Consider the following 21472-nt stretch of genomic DNA (forward strand, 5'->3'; position numbering starts at 1 on the left):
GGCAAAAACTGATGGAACTGCAAGGAGAAAGAGAGGAATCCACTCATTTTATTTTTAAGATTTTATTTATTTGAGCGAGAGAGACACAGCGAGAGAGTGAACACAAGCAGGGGGAGTGGGAGAGGGAGAAGCAGGCTTCCCGCGGAGCAGGGAGCCCGACTCAGGGCTCGATTCCAGGATCCTGGGATCATGACCCGAGCCGAAGGCAGACACTTAACGACTGAGCCACCCAGGCGCCCCGAGGAATCCACCCTTGTAGTTGGAGACTACAACAGCCCTTTATCAGTAATGAATAGATCAAGCAATCAGAAAGTCAGTAAAGATATAACTAAACTCAATAGCACCATTGATGAGCTGGATATAATTGACATCTACAGATTACTTTATCAAACAATAGCAAACTACATATTATTCTCGGGCTCACATGGAATGTTCACCAAGATAGACCACATTCTGGGTCCTAAAACACAACTTAACATATTTCAAAAAACAGAAATCATACAATGCATACTTTCAGATAGTGGAATTAAACTAGAAATCAACAACAGAAAGGTAGCTGGAAAATTCCCAAACACTTAAGAGATTAAATGGCACATTTTTCGGGGGGGAAGGGGCAAAGGGGGAGAGAGAATCCCACCCAGGCTCCATACCCAAGCACGGAGCCCGATGCAGGGCTTGATCTCACAACCCCAAGATCATGACCTGAGCTGAAATCAAGAGTCAGATGCTTAACTGACTGAGCCACCCAGGTGTCCCTAAAAAGCACACTTCCTTTTTTTTTAAATTTAAATTCAATTAGCCAACATCATTAGTTTCCAATACAGAGTTCAGTAATACATCAGTTGCATGTAACACCCAGTGCTTATCACATCACATGCCATCCTTAATGCCCATCACCCAGTTACCCCATCCTCCCACCCACCTCCCCTCCAGCAACCCTCAGTTTGTTTCCTATAGTTAAGAATCTCTCATGGTTTGTCTTCCTCTCTGATTACTTCCCAGTTTTCCCTCCCTTCCCCTATGATCCTGTGTGCTATTTCTTATATTCCACATATGAGTGAAACCATATGATAATTGTTTTTCTCTGACTGACTTATTTCGCTCAGCATAATACCCTCCAGTTCTATCCACACAGATGTAAATGGTAAGATTGCAACCTTTTTGATGGCTGAGTAATATTCCATTGTGTGTGTGTGTGTGTGTGTGTGTGTGTGTGTGTGTGTGTGTGTGTGTATCTCACATCTTCTTTACCCATCTGTCGATGGACATCTGGGTTCCCTCCACAGTTCGGCTATTGTGGACATTGCTGTTATAATAAATATTGGGGTGCATGTGCCCCTTTGGATCATTACATTTGTATCTTTGGGGTAAATACCTAGTAGTGCAATTGCTGGGTTGTAGGGTAGTTCTATTTTTAACTTCTTGAGGAACCTCCATACTGTTTTCCAGAGTGGCTAAACAGCACATTTATAAATAATACATAGGTCAAGAAGGAATCTCAGGAGAAACTTAAAAATATTTAAAACTAAATACAAATGAAAACACAACTAATCAAAATTTGTGGGATGCAGTGAAAGCAGTGCTTAGAGGGAAATTCGCAGCATTGAATGCATGCAGTAAAAAAGGAGACCTAAAATCAATCATATAAGCTTGCACTTTGGAAAAAGAACAAGTTAAATCCAAAGTAAAAAGAAAGAGGTAATACAAATTAGAGCAGAAATCAGTGAAATTGATAATAGGACTTCAAAAGGGAAAATCAACAAAATTAAAAACTGGTTCTTTGAAAGATCAATAAAAATAGTAAATTTCTAGCCAGGTTAACTAAGAAAAAAAAGACAAAAGTTACTAATATCAGAAATGAAATGCGTTATCATTAATGATGCCATGAATATTAAAAGGCTAATAAAGGAATATTATTAACAACTCCATGCCCATGAATTTGATAAGCAAGATGAAATGGACCAATTACTTGAAAGATACAATCTACTAAAACTCACACAAGGAGAAATAGACAATTTGAATAGGCCTGTATTTATTAAAGAAACTGAATCAATAATTAATAACCTTTCCAAATAGAAACTCCCATGGCCAGATGGGTTCATGGGTGAATTCTACCAAACATTTAAAGAAGAAATTATACCAATTCTTTATAATCTCTTCCATGAAACAGAAGCAGAGGGAATACTTCTTAACTCATTTTATAAGGCCAATACTACCCTAGTGCCAAAACTAGACAAAGATATTATATGAAAGGAAAACTGCAGATCAATATTTCTCATGAACATTGATGCAAAAATCCTGAAATAAGACATTAGCAAACAAATATAACAATGTATATACCACAATAAGTGACCTTCGGTTTGGCAGTGAATTCTTAGCTACAACCCAAAGCACAAGGAATAAAAGAAAAAACTGATTAAGCAGGACTTCATCAAAATTAAAAACATCTACTCTGCAAAAGATGTTGTTAAGAGAATGAAAAGACAGGACACCGACTGGAAGAAAATATTTTGAAAACAAATACCTGATAAAGAACTGGTATCCAAAATATATAAATAGTGTTTAAAACTTCACAATAATGAAACAGAATCCCAATTAAGATATGGGCATATGTCTGAACAGAAAAATCTCAAAGAAGATATATAGATGACAAATCAGTACACAGAAAGATGCTCAATATCATATAACTTCAGGGAATTGCAAATTAGAAATAAAAAAGTGAGATACCACTACACACTTTTTAGAATGGTCAAAATCCAAAATACTGTTAACACCAAACGTTGACAAGGACAAGGAGCAACAGAAAGTCTTTTTTTTTTAAAGGTTTTATTTATTTATTTGACAGAGAGAAACACAGCTAGAGAGGGAACACAAGCAGGGGGAGCGGGAGAGGGAGAAGCAGGCTTCCCGCAGAGCAGAGAGCCTGATGCGGGGCTCGATCCCAGGACCCCGGGATCATGACCTGAGCCAAAGGCAGACACCCAACGACTGAGCCACCCAGGTGCCCCCCCCCTTTTTTTAAGATTTTATTTATTTATTTGTGAGACAGAGAGCAAGAGTGAGAGAGAGAGAGAGTGCACAAACAGGGTGAAGGGCAGAGGGAGAATCAGACTCCCTGCTGAGCCCAATGTGGGGCTCCATCTGGAGATTCCAGGATCATGACCTGAGCCAAAGGCAGACGCTTAACTGACTGAGCCACCCAGGTGCCCTGCTACAGAAAATCTTATGCATTGCTAGTGGGAATGTAAAATAGTATAGACACTTTGGAAGAGGACTTGGCAGTTTCTTACAAAACTAAGCATAATCTTACCATATGATCCAGAAATTACACTCCTTGTTTTTTTACCCAAATTACTTGAAGTTTGCTGACAAAAAACCTGTACATAGAATGTTTGTAGCAGCCTAATTTATAATTGCCAAACCTTGAATGCAATGAAGACATCCTTCACTAGGTGGATGGGTAAACAAACTGTAGTACATCCAAACAACAGAGTATTACTCAGTAGGGGCACCTGGGTGGCTCAGTTGGTTAAGTGGCCAACTCTTGATTTTGGCTCAGGTCATGATCTCAGGGTCCTGGGATTGAGCCCTGTGTTGGGCCCCACGCTCAGTGGGGAGTCTGCTTGAGGATTCTCTCTCCCCCTCTGCTCCTCCCCCCACTCGTGTCTTCTTCTGTCTCTCAAACAAATAAGTCTTTAAAAAAGAATATTATTCAGCAAAAAAAGGACCTATCAAGCCACAAAAAGACATGGAGAAACTTTAAATGCATACGGCAAGTGAAAGAAGCCAATCTGAAAAGACTACATCTTATATGATTTTAAACTATATGACATTCTGGAAAAGGCAAAACTATGGAGACAGTTAAAAGTTCAGTGATTCTCAAAAAACAAATAATCAAGTCAAAAAATGGGCAGAAGTTGACCATAGAGTTGAGGGTCCATTTCTGGGCTCTCGATTCTGTTCCATTGATCTATGTGTCTGTTTTTGTGCCAGTACCAAACTGTCTTGATGATGACAGCTTTGTAATAGAGCTGGAAGTCCGGAATTGTGATGCTGCCAGCTTTGCTTTTCTTTTTCAATATTCCTCTGGCTATTCGGGGTCTCTTCTGGTTCCATACAAAGTTTAGGATTATTTGTTCCATTTCTTTGAAAAAAGTGGATGGTATTTTGATGGGGATTGCATTGAATGTGTAGATTGCTCTAGGTAGCATTGACATCTTCACAATGTTGGTTCTCCCAATCCATGAGCATGGAACGTTTTTCCATTTCTTTGTGTCTTCTTCAATTTCTTTCCTGAGTATTTTATAGTTTTCTGAGTACAGATCCTTTGCCTCTTTGGTTAAATTTATTCCTAGGTATCTTATGGTTTTGGGTGCAATTGTGAATGGGATCGACTCCTTGATTTGTCTCTCTTCTGCCTTGTTGTTGGTGTATAGGAATGCCACTGATTTCTGTGCATTGATTTTATAGCCTGCTACTTGACTGAATTCCTGTATGAGTTCTAGCAGTTTTGGGGTGGAGTCTTTTGGGTTTTCCACATAAAGTATCATATCATCTGCAAAGAGTCAACTTATCTTTGACAAAGCAGGAAAGAATGTCCAATGGAAAAAAGACAGTCTCTTCCACAAATGGTGTTGGGAAAATTGGACAACCACATGCAGAAGAATGAAACTGGACCATTTCCTTACACCACACACAAAAATAGACTCCAAATGGTTGAAAGACCTAAACGTGAGACAGGAGTCCATCAAAATCCTAAAGGAGAACACAGGTAGCAACCTCTTCGACTTCAGCCGCAGCAACTTCTTCCTAGAAACATCGCCAAAGGCACGGGAAGCCAGGGCAAAAATGAACTATTGGGATTTCATCAAGATAAAAAGCTTTTGCACAGCAAAAGAAACAGTCCACAAAACCAAAAGACAACCGACAGAATGGGAGAAAATATTTGCAAATGACATATCAGATAAAGGGCTAGTATCCAAAATCTATAAAGAACTTATCAAACTCAACACCCAAAGAACAAATAATCCAATCAAGAAATGGGCAGAAGACATGAACAGACATTTTTCCAAAGAAGACATCCAAATGGCCAACAGGCACATGAAAAAGTGCTCAACATCGCTCGGCATCAGGGAAATCCAAATCAAAACCTCAATGAGATACCACCTCACACCCGTCAGAATGGCTAAAATTAACAAGTCAGAGAACGACAGATGTTGGCGGGGATGTGGAGAAAGGGGAACCCTCCTACACTGTTGGTGGGAATGCAAGCTGGTGCAACCCCTCTGGAAAACAGTATGGAGGTTCCTCAAACAGTTGAAATTAGAGCTACCATTCGATCCAGCAATTGCACTACTGAGTATTTACCCCGAAGATACAAATGTAGGGACCCGAAGGGGTACGTGCACCCCAATGTTTATAGCAGCAATGTCCACAATAGCCAAACTGTGGAAAGAGCCAAGATGTCCATCGACAGATGAATGGATAAAGAAGATGTGGTATATATACACAATGGAATATTATGCAGCCATCAAAAGGAATGAGATCTTGCCATTTGCAACGACGTGGATGGAACTGGAGGGTGTTATGCTTAGTGAAATAAGTCAATCAGAGAAAGACATGTATCATATGACCTCACTGATATGAGGAATTCTTAATCTCAGGAACAAACTGAGGGTTGCTGGAGTGGTCGGGGGTGGGAGGGATGGGGTGGCTGGGTGATAGACATTGGGTAGGGTATGTGCTATGGTGAGCGCTGTGAATTGTGCAAGACTGTTGAATCACAGATCTGTACTTCTGAAACAAATAACGCAACATATTTTAAGAAAAAAGAAAAAGAAGAAGATAGCAGGAGAGGAAGAATGAAGGGGAGTAAGTCAGAGGGGGAGACGAACCAGGAGAGATGATGGACTCTGAAAAACAAACTGAGGTTTCTAGAGGGGAGGAGGGTTGGGGAATGGGTTAGCCTGGTGATGGGTATTGGGGAGGGCACATTCTGCATGGAGCACTGGGTGTTATGAACAAACAATGAATCATGGAACACTACACCAAAACAAATGATGTAATATATGGTGATTAACATAACAATAAAATATTTATTTTTTTTTTTATTTTTATTTTTTTTTTTTTTAAAGATTTTATTTATTTATTTGAGAGAGAGAATGAGATAGAGAGCACGAGAGGGGGGAGGGTCAGAGGGAGAAGCAGACTCCCTGCCGAGCAGGGAGCCCGATGCGGGACTCGATCCCGGGACTCCAGGATCATGACCTGAGCCGAAGGCAGTCGCTCAACCAACTGAGCCACCCAGGCGCCCAACAATAAAATATTTAAAAAAATGGGCAGAAGACATGAATAGACACTTCTCCAAAGAAGACATACAAATGGCTAACAGACACATGAAAAAAGGTTCATCATCATTAGCCATCAGGGAAATTCAAATCAAAACCTCACTGAGATACCACCTTACAACAGTTAGAATGGCAAAAATTGACAAGGCAAGAAACAACAAATGTTGGAGAGGTTGTGGAGAAAGGGGAACCCTCTTACACTGTTGGTGGGAATGCAAGTTGGTACAGCCACTTTGGAAAACAGTGTGGAGGTGCCTCAAAAAATTAAAAATAGAGCTACCCTATGACCCAGCAATTGCACTACTAGGTATTTACCCTAAAGACACAGATATAGTGAAAAGAAGGGCCATATGCACCCCAATGTTCATAGCAGCAATGTCCGCAATAGCCAAACTCTGGAAAGAGCTGAGATGCCCTTCAACAGATGAATGGATAAAGAAGATGTGGTCCATATATACAATGGAATATGACTCAGCCATCAGAAGGGATGAACACCCAAGTTTTACATCAACATGGATGGGACTGGGGATTATGCTAAGGGAAATAAGTCAAGCAGAGAACGTCAATTATCATATGGTTTCACTTATTTGTGGAACATAAGGAATAGCATCGAGGACATTAGGAGAAGGAAGGGAACAATGAAGGGGGGGAATCGGAGGGAGAGATGAACCATGAGAGACTATGGACTCTGAGAAACAAACTGAGGGTTCTAGAGGGGAGGGGGTGGGGAGATGGGTTAGCCTGGTGATGGGTATTAAGGAGGGCTCATATTGCATGGAGCACTGGGTGCTATATGCAAACAATGAATCATGGAACTCTACACCAAAAACTAATGATGTATTGTATGGTGACTAATACAACATAATAAAATAAAATTAAAAAAAAAGTTCAGCGATTGCTTGGGATTTTGGGGTGGGAGGGAGGATGAATAGGTGTAGCATGGTGGATTTTTCAAGCAGTGAAATTATTATTCCATGATACTGTAATGATGGATACATGTCATTATACATTTGTCAAAATCCATAGAATGTACAACACAGAGTGAACTCTAATGTAAATCAAGGACTTTAGTTAATAATAATGTGTCAGTATTGGTCTCAATAGTTTTAACACCTGTACTTCAATAGTATAAGATGTTAATAATAGGGGAATTTGGGAGTTGGGTGAGGAGGGTATATGGGAACTCTGGACCTTTTTCTCATTTTTTCCCCATAAACCTAAAATTGCTCAAAAATAGTATGTTAATTAATTTTATACATTAAAAAGTAGAGATGAAATGAGGACATTCATAGATAAAAACTGACAGCATCTGTTGCCTGCAGAGCTACTGTACAAGAAATACTATGGGAAATTCTTCAGGCTGAAATCAAGGGACACCAGATATTAATGAGTCCACATACAGAAAAAGGAAAATTCTGGGGCACCTGGGTGGTTCAGTAGGTTAAGCATCTGACTTCTGGCTCAGGTCATGATCTCAGGGTCCTGGGATTGAGCCCCGTGTTGGGCTCTGGGCTCAGCTCAGAGTCTGCTTCTCCCTCTTCCTCTGCCCCTCCTCCTGCTCATGCTCTCTCTGCCTCTCTCTCAAATAAATAAATAAATAAATAAATATCTTTTTAAAAGAAAGAAAAAGTAAAATTCTAAGAAGCTCAAAGAATTCCGACTAGGATAAACTCAAAGAGATACATTCTGAGAGAAACTATAATCAAACCTGAAAGCCAAAAACAAGGAGAGAAATATTGAAAGCAGCAAAAGAGGAGTGACTTGTTATATTCAAGGGATCCTCACTAAGATTAACCGTTGTTTTCACATCAGAAACCATGAGGTTCAGAAGCAGTGGAATGGCGTATTTCAAGTGCTAAAAGAAAAACTGTCATCCAAGAATTGTAGGTTTCACAAAACTATCCTTCAAAAAAAAAAAAAGGGAGGGGTGCCTGGGTGGCTCAGTCGTTAAGCTAAGCATCTGCCTTCGGCTCAGGTCATGATCCCAGGGTCCTGGGATTGAGCCCCACATTGGGATCCCTGCTCTGTCGGAAGCCTGCTTCTCCCTCCCCCACTCCCCCTGCTTGTGTTCCCTCTCTCGCTGTCTCTCTCTCTCTGTCAAATAAATAAAATCTTCAAAAAAAAGGAGAAATTAAGACATTCTCAGATAAATAAGCACTGAGGGAGTTCATTCCTATGAGAATTATCTGTAAGAAATGTTAAAGAGAGTCCTTCAGGCTGAAATAAAAGAACATTAGACAATAACTCAAGCCATATGAAGACATAATGCCAGTAAAAGTAACTCAATAAATAAATGTAAAAGACAATATTGTTCTGTTTTTGTTTTGGAACTCCTCTTTTCTTCCTATGTGATTTTAAAAAATGCATAAAATAATAATTATAAATCTATGCTAATGACATAAGTATATAAGATATAATTTGTGATAACATATAAGGGGAAGTATGGATATGTACAGTAGAGTTTGTGTATTATCAATGCTAAGGTGATATTAATTCAAACTAGTGTTATAAGTTTAAGATGTTAATTACAATCCCCAAGAAACAACTAAGAAAATAACTAAGAAATATACTCAAAAAAAGGACATGAGAAGGTACATGGTACATTACAAAAATCAGTTAAATGTAAAATAAGGAAGCAATGGAGTAACTGAGTTAAAAAATATATGACATATGGAAAACAAATAGCAAAATGGCAGAAGTCCTTCCTTACCTGTCACAGACTGAATTACTTTCCCCCAATTCATTATATTGAAGTCACAACTGCCAGTACCTCAGAATGTGACTATATTTGGATATCGGGTTTTTTAAGAGGTAATTAAGTTAAAATGAGATAATTAGGGTGAGCTGTAATCCAATATGACTGATCACTTCTGATAAGGATACAGACATGTTTAGAGGGAAGACCAGGTAAAGACTCAGAGAGAAAATGGCCATCTACAAGTAAAGGAGAGAAACTTCAGAGAAAAAAAATGAACTCTCCCAACACCCTGATCTCAGACTTATAGTCTCCAGAAGTGTGAGAAAATAAATTCGTTGTCTAAACCACCTAGTCTGGGGTACTTTATTAAGGTAGTGCTAGCAAACTAATATGTTACCATTAATTACTTTAAACGTAAGTAGACTGAACTCTCAATTCAAAGGCAGAGATTTGCAGAATTAATTTAAAAACATAATCCATCTGGGGCGCCTGGGTGGCTCAGTTGGTTAAGTGTCCAACTCTTGATTTTAGCTCAGGTCTTGGTCTCAGGGTTATGAGTTCAAGCCCTGCCTTGGGCTCCATGCTAGGCATGGAGCCTACTTAAAAAACAACAAAACATAATCCGTCTACATCCTGTCTACATAAGAATCCATTCAGATTCAAAGACAGAAATAGTTTGAAAGTGAGAGGATGGAAAAATCTACTCCATGTAAATAGTAACAACAACAACAACAAAAAGAGCTGAGGTGGCTATAATAATATAAGACAAATAGATTTTAAGTAAAAAAAAATGTTACAAGAGAAAGAGATGGACAGCGTATATCTTAATATGCTCAAGATGCTACAACAAAATACAATAGACTCAGTTGCTTAAATAGCAGAAATCTATTTCTCACAGTTCTAACAGATGGGAAGTCTTAGATGAGATGGTTTGTGGAGTTCAGGTGAGAGCCCTCTTCCTTGGCTTCCTTGGTCCCTGGCTTGCAGATAGCTGCCTTACTGCTGTGACCTCACATGGTAGAGAAAGAGCAAGCTCTGGTCTTTTCTTATAAAGGCACTAATTCCACCATGAGGACCCCACCCTCATGACTCATCTACACCTAATTACCTTTTCAAAGATCAAAATAGCACCCACCTCCAAATATCATTCAATTAGTGGGGAGAGTTTCAACATATAAATTTTTGGGGGAAACAAACATTAATTCCATACCAGCATATTTGATAAAAACATAAACCAATCAAAAAGAAATTATAATTATAAACACAAACATAACTAAACACACACCTACAAAATGTGTGAAGCAAAATGGACCAAACTGAAGAGAGAAATAGATAGTTCGACAGTAATAGAGACTTCAATACCCCACTTTCAATAATGAGTAGAACAACTATAAAGACGATCAGTAAAGAAATATAGGGCTTGGTCAACACTGTCAACCAACTATACCTAACATATATATGGAACACTCTGTCCCACAACAATATAATACAAATTCTCCTGAAGTGTACAGGATAGGTCACACGTTATGCCACTAACCAAGTCTCAATTTAAAAAGAGTTAAGTCCTACAAAGTATGAAACTAGAAATCATTAAGAGAAGGAAAACAACATCATATTCATGTTGCAAGACAGAGAACAGCCCCTCTCCTCTGAACATCTCTCTCAATTTAGCAAATATTAGAGCAAAAAAGGGTAAAACTTATTTAAAAACGGTGGCATGAATAGGCCTGAAGATTGACTTATAATATCACAGTTGTTTCAGTGGTAAATGTAAGAATGGGTAAATGAAAACCTTCATTTCATATATCATGTAGCCATAGAATCCTATTAGAGCCGAGAGTGACTAGGAGGAGCTCAGGGCACCCTAATTTGCATTTCTTTTTTTTTTTTTTTACCTAATTTGCTATAAAATATATTCATGAAGTATAACTGGCTAAAAAATGTTCATAAGGCAGACAGTTTACAAAGAAGTTCTTTTCTTGGAAACATTTTACAATCAGTTTACATAGCAACCTTGTAACATAGGGCAGTATAACCACATTATTTCCATTTTATTTTGTGGATAACACAAATATGACTTTCATAAAGCTAGATACCCCATTAGAGTTGGCTAGAGCAGGATGGCAAACAATAGCTCACAGGCAAAATCTGGCCTGCTGCCTGTTTTTGTAAATAAAGTTTTACTGGAACACAGCAATGCTCGCTCGTTTGCATATTGCGTGTGGCTCCTTTCATACTAAAACCGGAGAGCTGGGTAGTTGCAACAGAGACTTCTGGCCCACAAAGCCTGAAGTATTTACTACTTCATCCTTTAAGAGATATTTGTCTGCTAGAGAATTAAAACTCATTGGACTGTTTATCATACCACTTATCCTAATGTTTCTTGTCCCAGCAATAGGAAATACAACCTAGGAAACATGATATAGTCAAGAGAATTTGTTACAAGAGAGAGAAACCAAACAAAACAGAAAAAAATATTTTTCTGGATGTGTCATTTACTATGTGACACTGGGAAACTCACTTTATCTCTCTGGATCTGTTTCCACACCTGTAAAATAAGGGATTTGGGCTACATGAATGCTGATCATCTTTCCAATTAAACTATTAGAATTTATACAACTTAAGTTTACAGATTAGAAAGCAGTAGTGAAGGCATAAAAGTTCTTAAATTATTGTATTTTATTTTTAAAAATTTCTCCATGTGGACAAAAAAGCAGTGAGGCACCTTAAATTTCCTTATCATCACACCACCTTAAAAGTAAGTAGTACTGGGGCACCTGGGTGGCTCAGTTGGTTAAGTGCCATGATCCCAGGGGCCTGGGATCGAGCCCCTCATGGGGCTCCCTGCTCAGCTGGGAGCCTGCCTCTCCCTCTCCCTCTGCCATTCCCCCTACTTGTGCTCTCTGGCTTTCTCTCTCTGTCAAATAAATAAATAAAATCTTAAAAAAAGTAAGTAGTATTATCCCGATTCTATCAGTGAGGAAAACTAAAGCTCCAGAAAGGGCAGTATCTTACACAAAGTTACCAACATGTGCTTAGTGTTTTGTCTAGTGTGTTAACAGCATAGCATGTACAAAATCAAGGGCCATAAAAAGTGTACAGAGCAAGGCAGATAATGTAAATGCTGGGTGGTTCTGGGGTGAACCAGAGACCTCACGTCCTATTTAAAGGCAGAAGCCACCACTCAGCTAGGGCCAATTGCTGAAATATAGGCATGTGGGTCCAATATTGCCAGGTGTTTAGATTTTTTTTTGATCTTTTTTTTAAAATTTTTTTATTGTTATGTTAATCACCATATATTACATCATTAGTTTTTGGTGCAGTGTTCCATGATTCATTGTTTGTTCATAACACCCAGTGCTCCATGCAGAACGTGCCCTCCTCAATACCCATCACCAGGCTAACCCATCCCCCTACCCCCCTCCCCTCTAGAACCCTCAGCCTGTTATTCAGAGTCCATCATCTCTCATGGTTCGTCTCCCCCTCTGACATACTCCCCTTTTCTTCCTCTCCTGTTATCTTCTTCTTTTTCTTTTTTCTTAAAATATGTTGCGTTATTTGTTTCAGAAATACAGAACTGTGATTCAACAGTCTTGCACAATTCACAGCGCTCACCATAGCACATACCCTACCCAATGTCTATCACCCAGCCACCCCATCCCTCCCACCCCCAACCACTCCAGTAACACTCAGTTTCTTTCCTGAGATTAAGAATTCCTCATATCAGTGAGGTCATATGATACATGTCTTTCTCTGATTGACTTATTTCACTCAGCATAACACCCTCCAGTTCCATCCACGTCGTTGCAAATGGCAAGATCTCATTTTTGATGGCTGCATAATATTCCATTGTGTATATATACCACCTCTTCTTTATCCATTCATCTGTCGATGGGCATCTTGGCTCTTTCCACAGTTTGGCTATGGTGGACATTGCTGCTATAAACATTGGGGTACACGTACCCCTTCGGGTCCCTACATTTGTATCTTTGTGGTAAATACCCAGTAGTGCAATTGCTGGATCGAACGGTAGCTCTAATTTCAACTGTTTGAGGAACCTCCATACTGTTTTCCAGAGGGGTTGCACTAGCTTGCATTCCCACCAACAGTGTAGGAAGGTTCCCCTTTCTCCACATCCCCGCCAACATCTGTCGTTCCCTGACTTGTTAATTTTAGCCATTCTGACGGGTGTGAGGTGGTATCTCATTGAGGTTTTGATTTGGATTTCCCTGATGCTGAGCGATGTGGAGCACTTTTTCATGTGCCTGTTGGCCATTTGGATGTCTTCTTTGGAGAAATGTCTGTTCATGTCTTCTGCCCATTTCTTGATTGGATTATTTGTTCTTTGGGTGTTGAGTTTGATAAGTTCTTTATAGATTTTGGATACTAGCCCTTTATCTGATATGTCATTTGCAAATATTTTCTCCCATTCTGTCGGTTGTCTTTTGGTTTTGTGGACTGTTTCTTTTGCTCTGCAAAAGCTTTTTATCTTGATGAAATCCCAATAGTTCATTTTTGCCCTGGCTTCCCGTGCCTTTGGCGATGTTTCTAGGAAGAAGTTGCTGCGGCTAAGGTCGAAAAGGTTGCTACCTGTGTTCTCCTTTAGGATTTTGATGGACTCCTGTCTCACATTTAGGTCTTTCAACCATTTGGAGTCTATTTTTGTGTGTGGTGTTTTAAGAGAGGTTGGCTATCTCAAATTTTATTTTAAATATTCCAATTTTTAAATGTTGGTAATTCATTCAAATGTTTAAAAAACAGAATGGTCTAGATTTGGCCCAGAGGATGACAATTTGAAAATTTGTATTAAAAAAACCTTTTTATTTTATTATTTTTTTAAAGATTTTATTTATTTATTTGACAAAGACAACGAGAGCACAAGCAGGGGGAGTGGCAGGCAGAGGGAGAGGGAGAAGCAGGCTCCCCATTGAGCAGGGAGCCCAATGTGGGGCTCGAACCCAGGACCCTGAGATCACGACCCAAGCCAAAGACAGACGCCTAACTGACTGAGCCCCCAAGGCGCCCCTAAATAAACATTTTTAATTTGAGAGATTAGTGATCTAAGACTATTTTATTAATGGTCCCTGACCATTAATGGTTCTACTTAAAATTTTTTCAACTTCTTGAAGGTATGAAAGCTATATGCATTCAGTAGAAACTGTACTTCCAATTTTGGATTATGATCTTTTCCTGGGCTAGTAATATGCTGTATAACACTCTCTTGTGATGCTGGACAGTGGCAACAAACCACAGCTCCCAGTCATCTATGACATCATGAGGGTAAACAACTGATACACTTACAACAATTCTGTACCCATGCAACCATTCTGTTTTTCACTTTCAGTATAGTATCCAATAAATTACATGAGCTATTCAACCTTTATTACAAAATATGCTTTGTGTTAGATGATTTTGTCCAACTATAGGCTAATGTAAGTGCTGTGAACACATTTAAGGTAGTCTAGGTTAATCTATCATGTTTGGTAGGTTACATGTATTAAATGCATTTTCAATTTGTGCTATTTCTTTTTATTTTCTTTTAGTTTTTAAAGATTTTATTTGAGAGAGAGAGTGCACACATGCGTGCATGCATGAGAGGGACAGAGAAAGGGGGAGAAGCAGACTCCCTGCTGAGCAGAGAGCCCCACGTAGGGCTTGATCCCAGGGTCCTGGGATCATCACCTGAGCCAAAGGCAGATGCTTAACTGACTGAGCCACCCAGGTGCCCCCCAACTCATGATATTTTCAATTTACAATGGATTTATCTGGATGTAATCCCATCATAAGTCCAGGAAGATCTGTATACTGACTGAAACCTCAACTTCATTTTTTAAAAAAAATTATTTATTTAAAGATTTTATTCATTTATTTGAGACAGAGCGAAAGCAAGAGAGATCACAGAGGGAGAGGGAGAAGCAGACTCGCTGCTGAGCTGAGAGCCCGATGTGGGGCTTAATCCCAGGACCCTGAGATCATGACCTGAGCCAAAGGCAGACACTTCACTGACTGAGCCACCCAGGTGCCCTGATACCTCAACTTCAATGTGAAAAATTAATTAACCAAAGTAATGGGGGCGAGGGTGAAATCACAGCATCAGTATTAATATCATATTCTATTAGAAGTTTGCATAGTAAAGTCACATGATTGAAAAAAACTGCTTCTATTTCAGGCCATGTGGTGAAAGTATCGACAAATAGACAAAGAGTAAACAGGTCATCAGTAAAAATGATAGATCCCAGATAATATTAAAACCTAAAATTCTGTTAAGTAATTAAAATTGGCTGTATTTGTGTGATTGAAAATCTGAATCATAATTAATTCACACTGAGGCTTTAAAAACAATGGGAATGGATAGGAGTTACTGATTTGTAATTGTTAAAAGATATGACAACTAGAGAAAGAAATTTATGCTGTCAATTTTTTTAACTTATAGAAAACCATCTGAAAATATTGTACATGCTTTGATAAATAATAAACTAAGCTTTACTTAAAATCAAGCTTTGACCTACTGGTAGTTACCAAGGGAATCAAAAAAATGTTTAACTTTTTCATTCAAAAAGTCATACAGATGGCAGTGTTTCATTATTTTCCTTTTGAAGTACACATTAAGAAAGGCAGGAGAAAGATGCAGACGGAAAATGAATGACTATTTCTTGGGAATATTTTTGGTTTTTATCAAACAACTATACCATTTATTATAGCTGCACAAGGTGATATGATTCTGAAGACAGTTTAGTAGGCTAATTATTTGTTTTTTAAAAGTTTAAATGAAACCATCAGTGCAGTACAGGGTGGCTTCAATCTTTCCACTGGGAAATAAAAACATTCCAAAGACTAAAAGTTTTAAAGATGAGATTAGATAGTAGTCTTAAATCCATGATGTAACTAGTAATGTCTTGTTATGATAACGTTATTTCAACATGTTCAAAACTAAGGATTTCCTCCCAGCTATGTAGGTTACTCTCACTTTTGCTTTTCTCCAGAGCAGAAGAAACTCTCCCATATAGTTGTAGCTTAGAAATACTTTATTTTTTTAAAGATTCTATTCATTTATTTGAGATAGAGAGCCAGAGAGAGGGCATGAGCAGAAGGGGGGGGCAGAGGCAAAAGCAGACTCCCCAATAAGCAGGGAGCCCAACATGGGGCTCAATCCCAGGACCCTGAGACCATCACCTGAGCCGAAGGCATATGCCTAACTAACTGAACCATCCAGGCGCCCTGCTTAGAAATACTTTAAATCACAGGTTTGGGTTTTGAGAAAAGAATTAAGTAGCCTAGTTACATTTATATTTACTCCAGTACTCCATTTATATTTCACTTATTTAAAATGATGGAAACTCAAAACCAGGCAAAGACCCCACCTAAAAGGAGAATTACAGACCAATATCCCTGATGAACATGGATGCAAAAATTCTCACCAAGATACTAGCTAATAGGATCCAATAGTACATTAAAAGGATTATTCACCACGACTAAGTGGGATTTATTCCTGGGCTGCCAGGGTGGTTCAACATCCGCAAATCAATCAATGTGATACACCACATTAATAAAAGAAAGGACAAGAACCATATGATCCTCTCAACAGATGCAGAAAAAGCATTTGACAAAATACTCATCCTTTCTTGATAAAAACTCTTAGCAGTGCAGGAGTAGAAGGAACATACCTCAAGATCATCAAAGCTATATAGAAGGACCCACAGCTAATATCCTCAATGGGGAAAAACTGAGAGCTTTTCCCCTAAGGCCAGGAACATGACAGGGATGTCCACTCTCACCACTGTTATTCAACATAGTACTAGAAGTCCTAGCCTCAGCAATCAGACAACAACAACAAAAAAATAAAAGAATAAAAGTTATCCAATTCGGCAAAGAAGTCAAAATCTCACTCTTAGCAGACAACATGATCCTCTATGTAGAAAACCCAAAGACTCCACTCAAAAATTGCTAGAACTCATACAGGAATTCAGCAAAGTCGCAGAATATAAAATCAATGCACAGAAGTCAATTGCATTTCTATATACTAACAATGAGGTAGAAGAAAGAGAAATCAAGGAATTGATCCCATTTACAATTGCACCAAAAACCATAAGATACCTAGGAATAGGTATTCCTAACCAAAGAGGTAAAGGATCTGTACTCTGAAAATTATAGAACACTTATGAAAGAAACTGAGGGAGACACAAGAAATGGAAAAACTTTCCATGCTCATGGATTGGAAGAACAAATATTGTTAAAATGTCTATGCTAACCAGAGCAATCTGCACATTCAAAGCAACCCCCATCAAAACAGAAATGGACCCTCAACCCCATGGTCAACTAATCTTTGACAAAACAATGAGGCAGAAGAAAGAGAAATCAAGGAATTGATCCCATTTACAATTGCACCAAAAACCATAAGACACCTAGGAATAGGTATTCCTAACCAAAGAAGTAGAGGATCTGTACTCTGAAAATTATAGAACACTTATGAAAGAAATTGAGGGAGACACAAGAAATGGAAAAACTTTCCATGCTCATGGATTGGAAGAACAAATATTGTTAAAATGTCTATGTTAACCAGAGCAATCTGCACATTCAAAGCAAGCCCTAACAAAACACCATCAGCTTTTTTCATGGAGCTGGAATCCTAAACTTTGTATGGAACCAGAGAAGACCACGAATAGCCAAAGGAATGTTGAAAAAGAAAACCAAAGATGGAGGTATCACAATTCCGGACCTCAAGCTGTATTACAAAGTGGTAATCATCAAGACAGTATGGTACTGGCACAAAAACAGACACATAGATCAATGGAACAGGATAGAGAACCCAGAAATGGACCCTCAACCCCATGGTCAACTAATCTTTGACAAAGCAAGAAAGAATATCCAATGGAGGGAAGTAGATGGAGCGCTGGGTCCGGCACGGGTCTGACAAGATTAAAGCTGCAGGAGAATGGGCAGTGAGGTACAGAGAGATGGAAGGACCTTGGACTTGACTGACGATGCTTGGCAAGAAGACAAGCTGCCGTATGAGGATGTTGCAATACCACTGAATGAGCTTCCTGAACCTGAACAGGGCAACGGTGGCACCACAGAATCTGTTAAAGAACAATAAATGAAGTGGACCAACTTGGCCTTACAGTATGTCCGTGAGAATATCCCCCCTATAGAAAACTAACACCCAGCTCCTTCTTCATGGACAGATTTTTGAAAAATATATAGATACAAAATGTTAAAAAAAAAAAGAATATCCAATGGAAAAAAGACAGTCTCTTCAACAAATGGTGTTGGGAAAAATTGGACAGCCACATGTAGAAGAATGAAACTAGACCACTTTCTTACACCTTACATAAAAATAAACTCAAAATGGATGTAAGACCTAAATGTGAGAATGGAATCCATCAAAATCCTAGAGAAGAACACAGGCAGAAATCTCTTTGACCTTGGCCACAGCAACTTCTTGCTAGACATGCCTCCAAAGGAAGGGAAACAAAAGCAAAAATGAACTTTTAGGACCTCATCAAAATAAAAAGCTTTGCACAGCAAAGGAAACAGTCAACAAAACTAAAAGACAACCTACAGAATGGGAGAAGATATTTGCAAATGTCTTATCAGATAAAGGGCTAGTATCCAAAATCTATAAAGAACTTATCAAACTCAACCATCAAAAACCAAATAATCCAGTCAAGAAATGGACAGAAGACATGAACATACAAATGGCCAACAGGCACATGAAAAGATGTTCAACATCACTCAGTAACAGGGCAATACAAATCAAAACGACAATGAGATACCACCTCACACTGGTCAGAATGGCTAAAATTAACAACTCAGGAAACAACAGATGTTGACAAGGATATGGAGAAAGGGGAACCCTCTTATGCTGTTAGTGGGAATGCAAGCTGGTACAGCCACTATGGAAAACAGTATGGAGGTTCCTCAAGAAATTAAAAATAGAGCTACCCTATAACCCAGCATGTGCACTACTAGATATCTTTCCAAAGGACACAAACAGCGATTCGAAGGGGCACCTGCACCCGATGTTTATAGCAGCAATGTCCACAACAGCCAAAATATGGAAAGATCTCAGATGTCTATCAACAGATGAGTGGATAAAGATGTTGTATATATATACAATGGAATATTAGTCATCAAAAAGAATGAAATCTTGCCATTTGCAATGATGTGGATGGAACTAGAGGATATCATGCTAAGCGAAATAAGTCAGTCACAGAAAGACAAATACCGTATGATTTCACTCATATGTAGAACTTAAGAACCAAAACAAATGAACATAGATGAAAAGAAGGAAAAATTAAATAAGATGAAAATTGAGAGGGAGGCAAACCATAAGAGATGCTGAACTCTAGGAAACAAACTGAGGGTTGCTGGAGGGAGGTGGGTGGGGGGAAGGGATGACTGGGTGATGGGCATGAAGGAGGGCACTTGATGAAATGAACACTGGGTGTTATATGCAACTGATGGATCACTAAATTCTACCCCTGAAACTAATAAAAAAATAAGAGTAAAAAAATAAAATAAAATTATGGGAACTCATATTAAGTGACAAAGTATTAAAAAAGGCTGGACAAATCACTTTATCTCTCTGTCCCCAAGCTTGTCTCCAGAATGAGCCTAACACTGAAGAGAATTTTTAAAAAATCATGTAACATACTTGGTACATATAAGTATTCAATAAATGTTAATTAGCTCTATGGTTATACAATAAAATGGTTACTCACTCTTTTGTTGAGACAAATAACAGGCCACAGGCTGCAACCCAGGGTGCAACAGCAGCAGAGACAACCACATAGCAGCCATTTCACATTGACTGGGAGAGCCTTTTTCAAACATGCATTCACACGGCCAATGCTGGTCTTAAATTCTTCTGGGGCCACCTATAACAAGGGCGCAATCTTTATTTAACAGTTTGTGGGCAGCTTTCCACTATTTATCTCTAAATTTAAAGAAAATGTTTGTCTTTTACAAATACTTTAAGGAATTACACGTCTAAATAGATATCCTCCTTTTATGTATTACATACTCTTGGATGACATTAGAAAGTAAAACAATATAATTTTATGTTTACAGAACTTATTCTGATGTTCAAAAATAATCTTCTGAAATTACCAGCATTAAAAGGACAACAAAATTGGTGGTAAAGAATACCCGTCAAGCAGTTTTTCTACCAAATATTCTCATTATTCAGGCAATATTATAGTCTCCAATCATTCTGACTAGTAAGACTAGAAGCATAATATAACAATAAAAACCTAAATACTATCAGAGGAAATGGAATTAAAATTAGACTTTGGCAATATTCCTTGATTACTTTTAAATAGGCAACTCTTGACCCTTTTCTCCCTGGCAAGTTTGCGGTGTAACAATTTTAACACTTGCCATTGTTTGTAGGGAAAAGCTACACTAATAAGACAATGAGGAGTAATTACATTTTAAAAAAAGGGTCTTAATATTCAGCATAAAATGGACTCAAAAACTGCTGTAAATTTTGAAATTTGAAAGGTCCTTAAATATACAAATTTAATATTTTAATTACTACTTCCATTCCTGGAAGTGGCTGCTTGTGCCTCTCTGTAAACAACAACAAGTCAGTTCAAAGGCAAGAGCATGACAGGCATAATTAGATTTATACCGAAAATTCCGCTTGAAGGTTATACAATTCAAAGGCATACTAAAAATCGTTTGCTTTCGGTGAAATCACATTTCTGGATCACTAAAATTATTCCTTTTCATTTAGAAAGCTGTCAGACTGCAAAATCTATGGGAAAAAAATCCAGCATCTGGCTGTGAAAACAAAAATTATGAAAATATTAGAAAAAATAAGCTGCTATAAAATAAAAACCCCATTAACATGTCTGGTATATAAAACATGGAGCTTTACAACTCTTCCATTAATATGTCTGGCATATAAAATATGGAGCTTTACAACTCTTCCAAGTAAAAATTGTACTAGAGTTTTTCAATTTATTACATATCTTAGAATCAACACTACAAAACATATACCTATTAGCAGATGTTATAAAGATACATGGCCAAAGAATTCAGCCCCATCATGAATAAAACATTACTTATACTAGCTTTATTAGAATTGTTCATGCCACCCAATAAAGTTAATTGCTTAACCCATAAATTTGATTTTCCTCCCAATATGTTAACCAACAAATAGTAGTTGTAAAATTGCAAGCTCAAAACTGTTTTTACATGGGTATGTAAACTAATCTATTCTCCAACTAAATTGTTGGCAATATGACCTAAAGACAATTACTGAGTAAAAAGAATTCCAATTAAATGACTAACTTCTGGGGTAAATATGAAAATAATTTCAGAGAACCATGCCTTACAACTGAAAAACAGAAAATGCTAACAGGCTAAGCATATTACACAATAAATGAAGATTTTGATTCTAGTTACTTATTAGCTACAAAAA

At 38.2% G+C, this 21472-nt stretch overlaps 1 protein-coding gene and 1 pseudogene across 2 annotated transcripts in view; one reads left to right on the plus strand and one right to left on the minus strand.

Annotated features, from left to right (window-relative positions):
* Window positions 1–21472, minus strand: part of CHIC1 (cysteine rich hydrophobic domain 1) — a 68111-nt gene that overhangs the window by 18723 nt on the left and 27916 nt on the right. For both annotated transcript variants that reach the window (XM_027608132.2, XM_027608133.1), the window contains exon 3: window positions 19767–19922. In XM_027608132.2, coding sequence (XP_027463933.1) covers window positions 19767–19922 — 156 coding nt within the window. The remainder of the gene's footprint in view (window positions 1–19766; window positions 19923–21472) is intronic.
* Window positions 17978–18202, plus strand: LOC113930726 (annotated as a pseudogene).

The sequence above is a fragment of the Zalophus californianus genome, chromosome X (genome assembly GCF_009762305.2).
Source record: "Zalophus californianus isolate mZalCal1 chromosome X, mZalCal1.pri.v2, whole genome shotgun sequence".
Lineage (NCBI taxonomy): Eukaryota > Metazoa > Chordata > Mammalia > Carnivora > Otariidae > Zalophus > Zalophus californianus.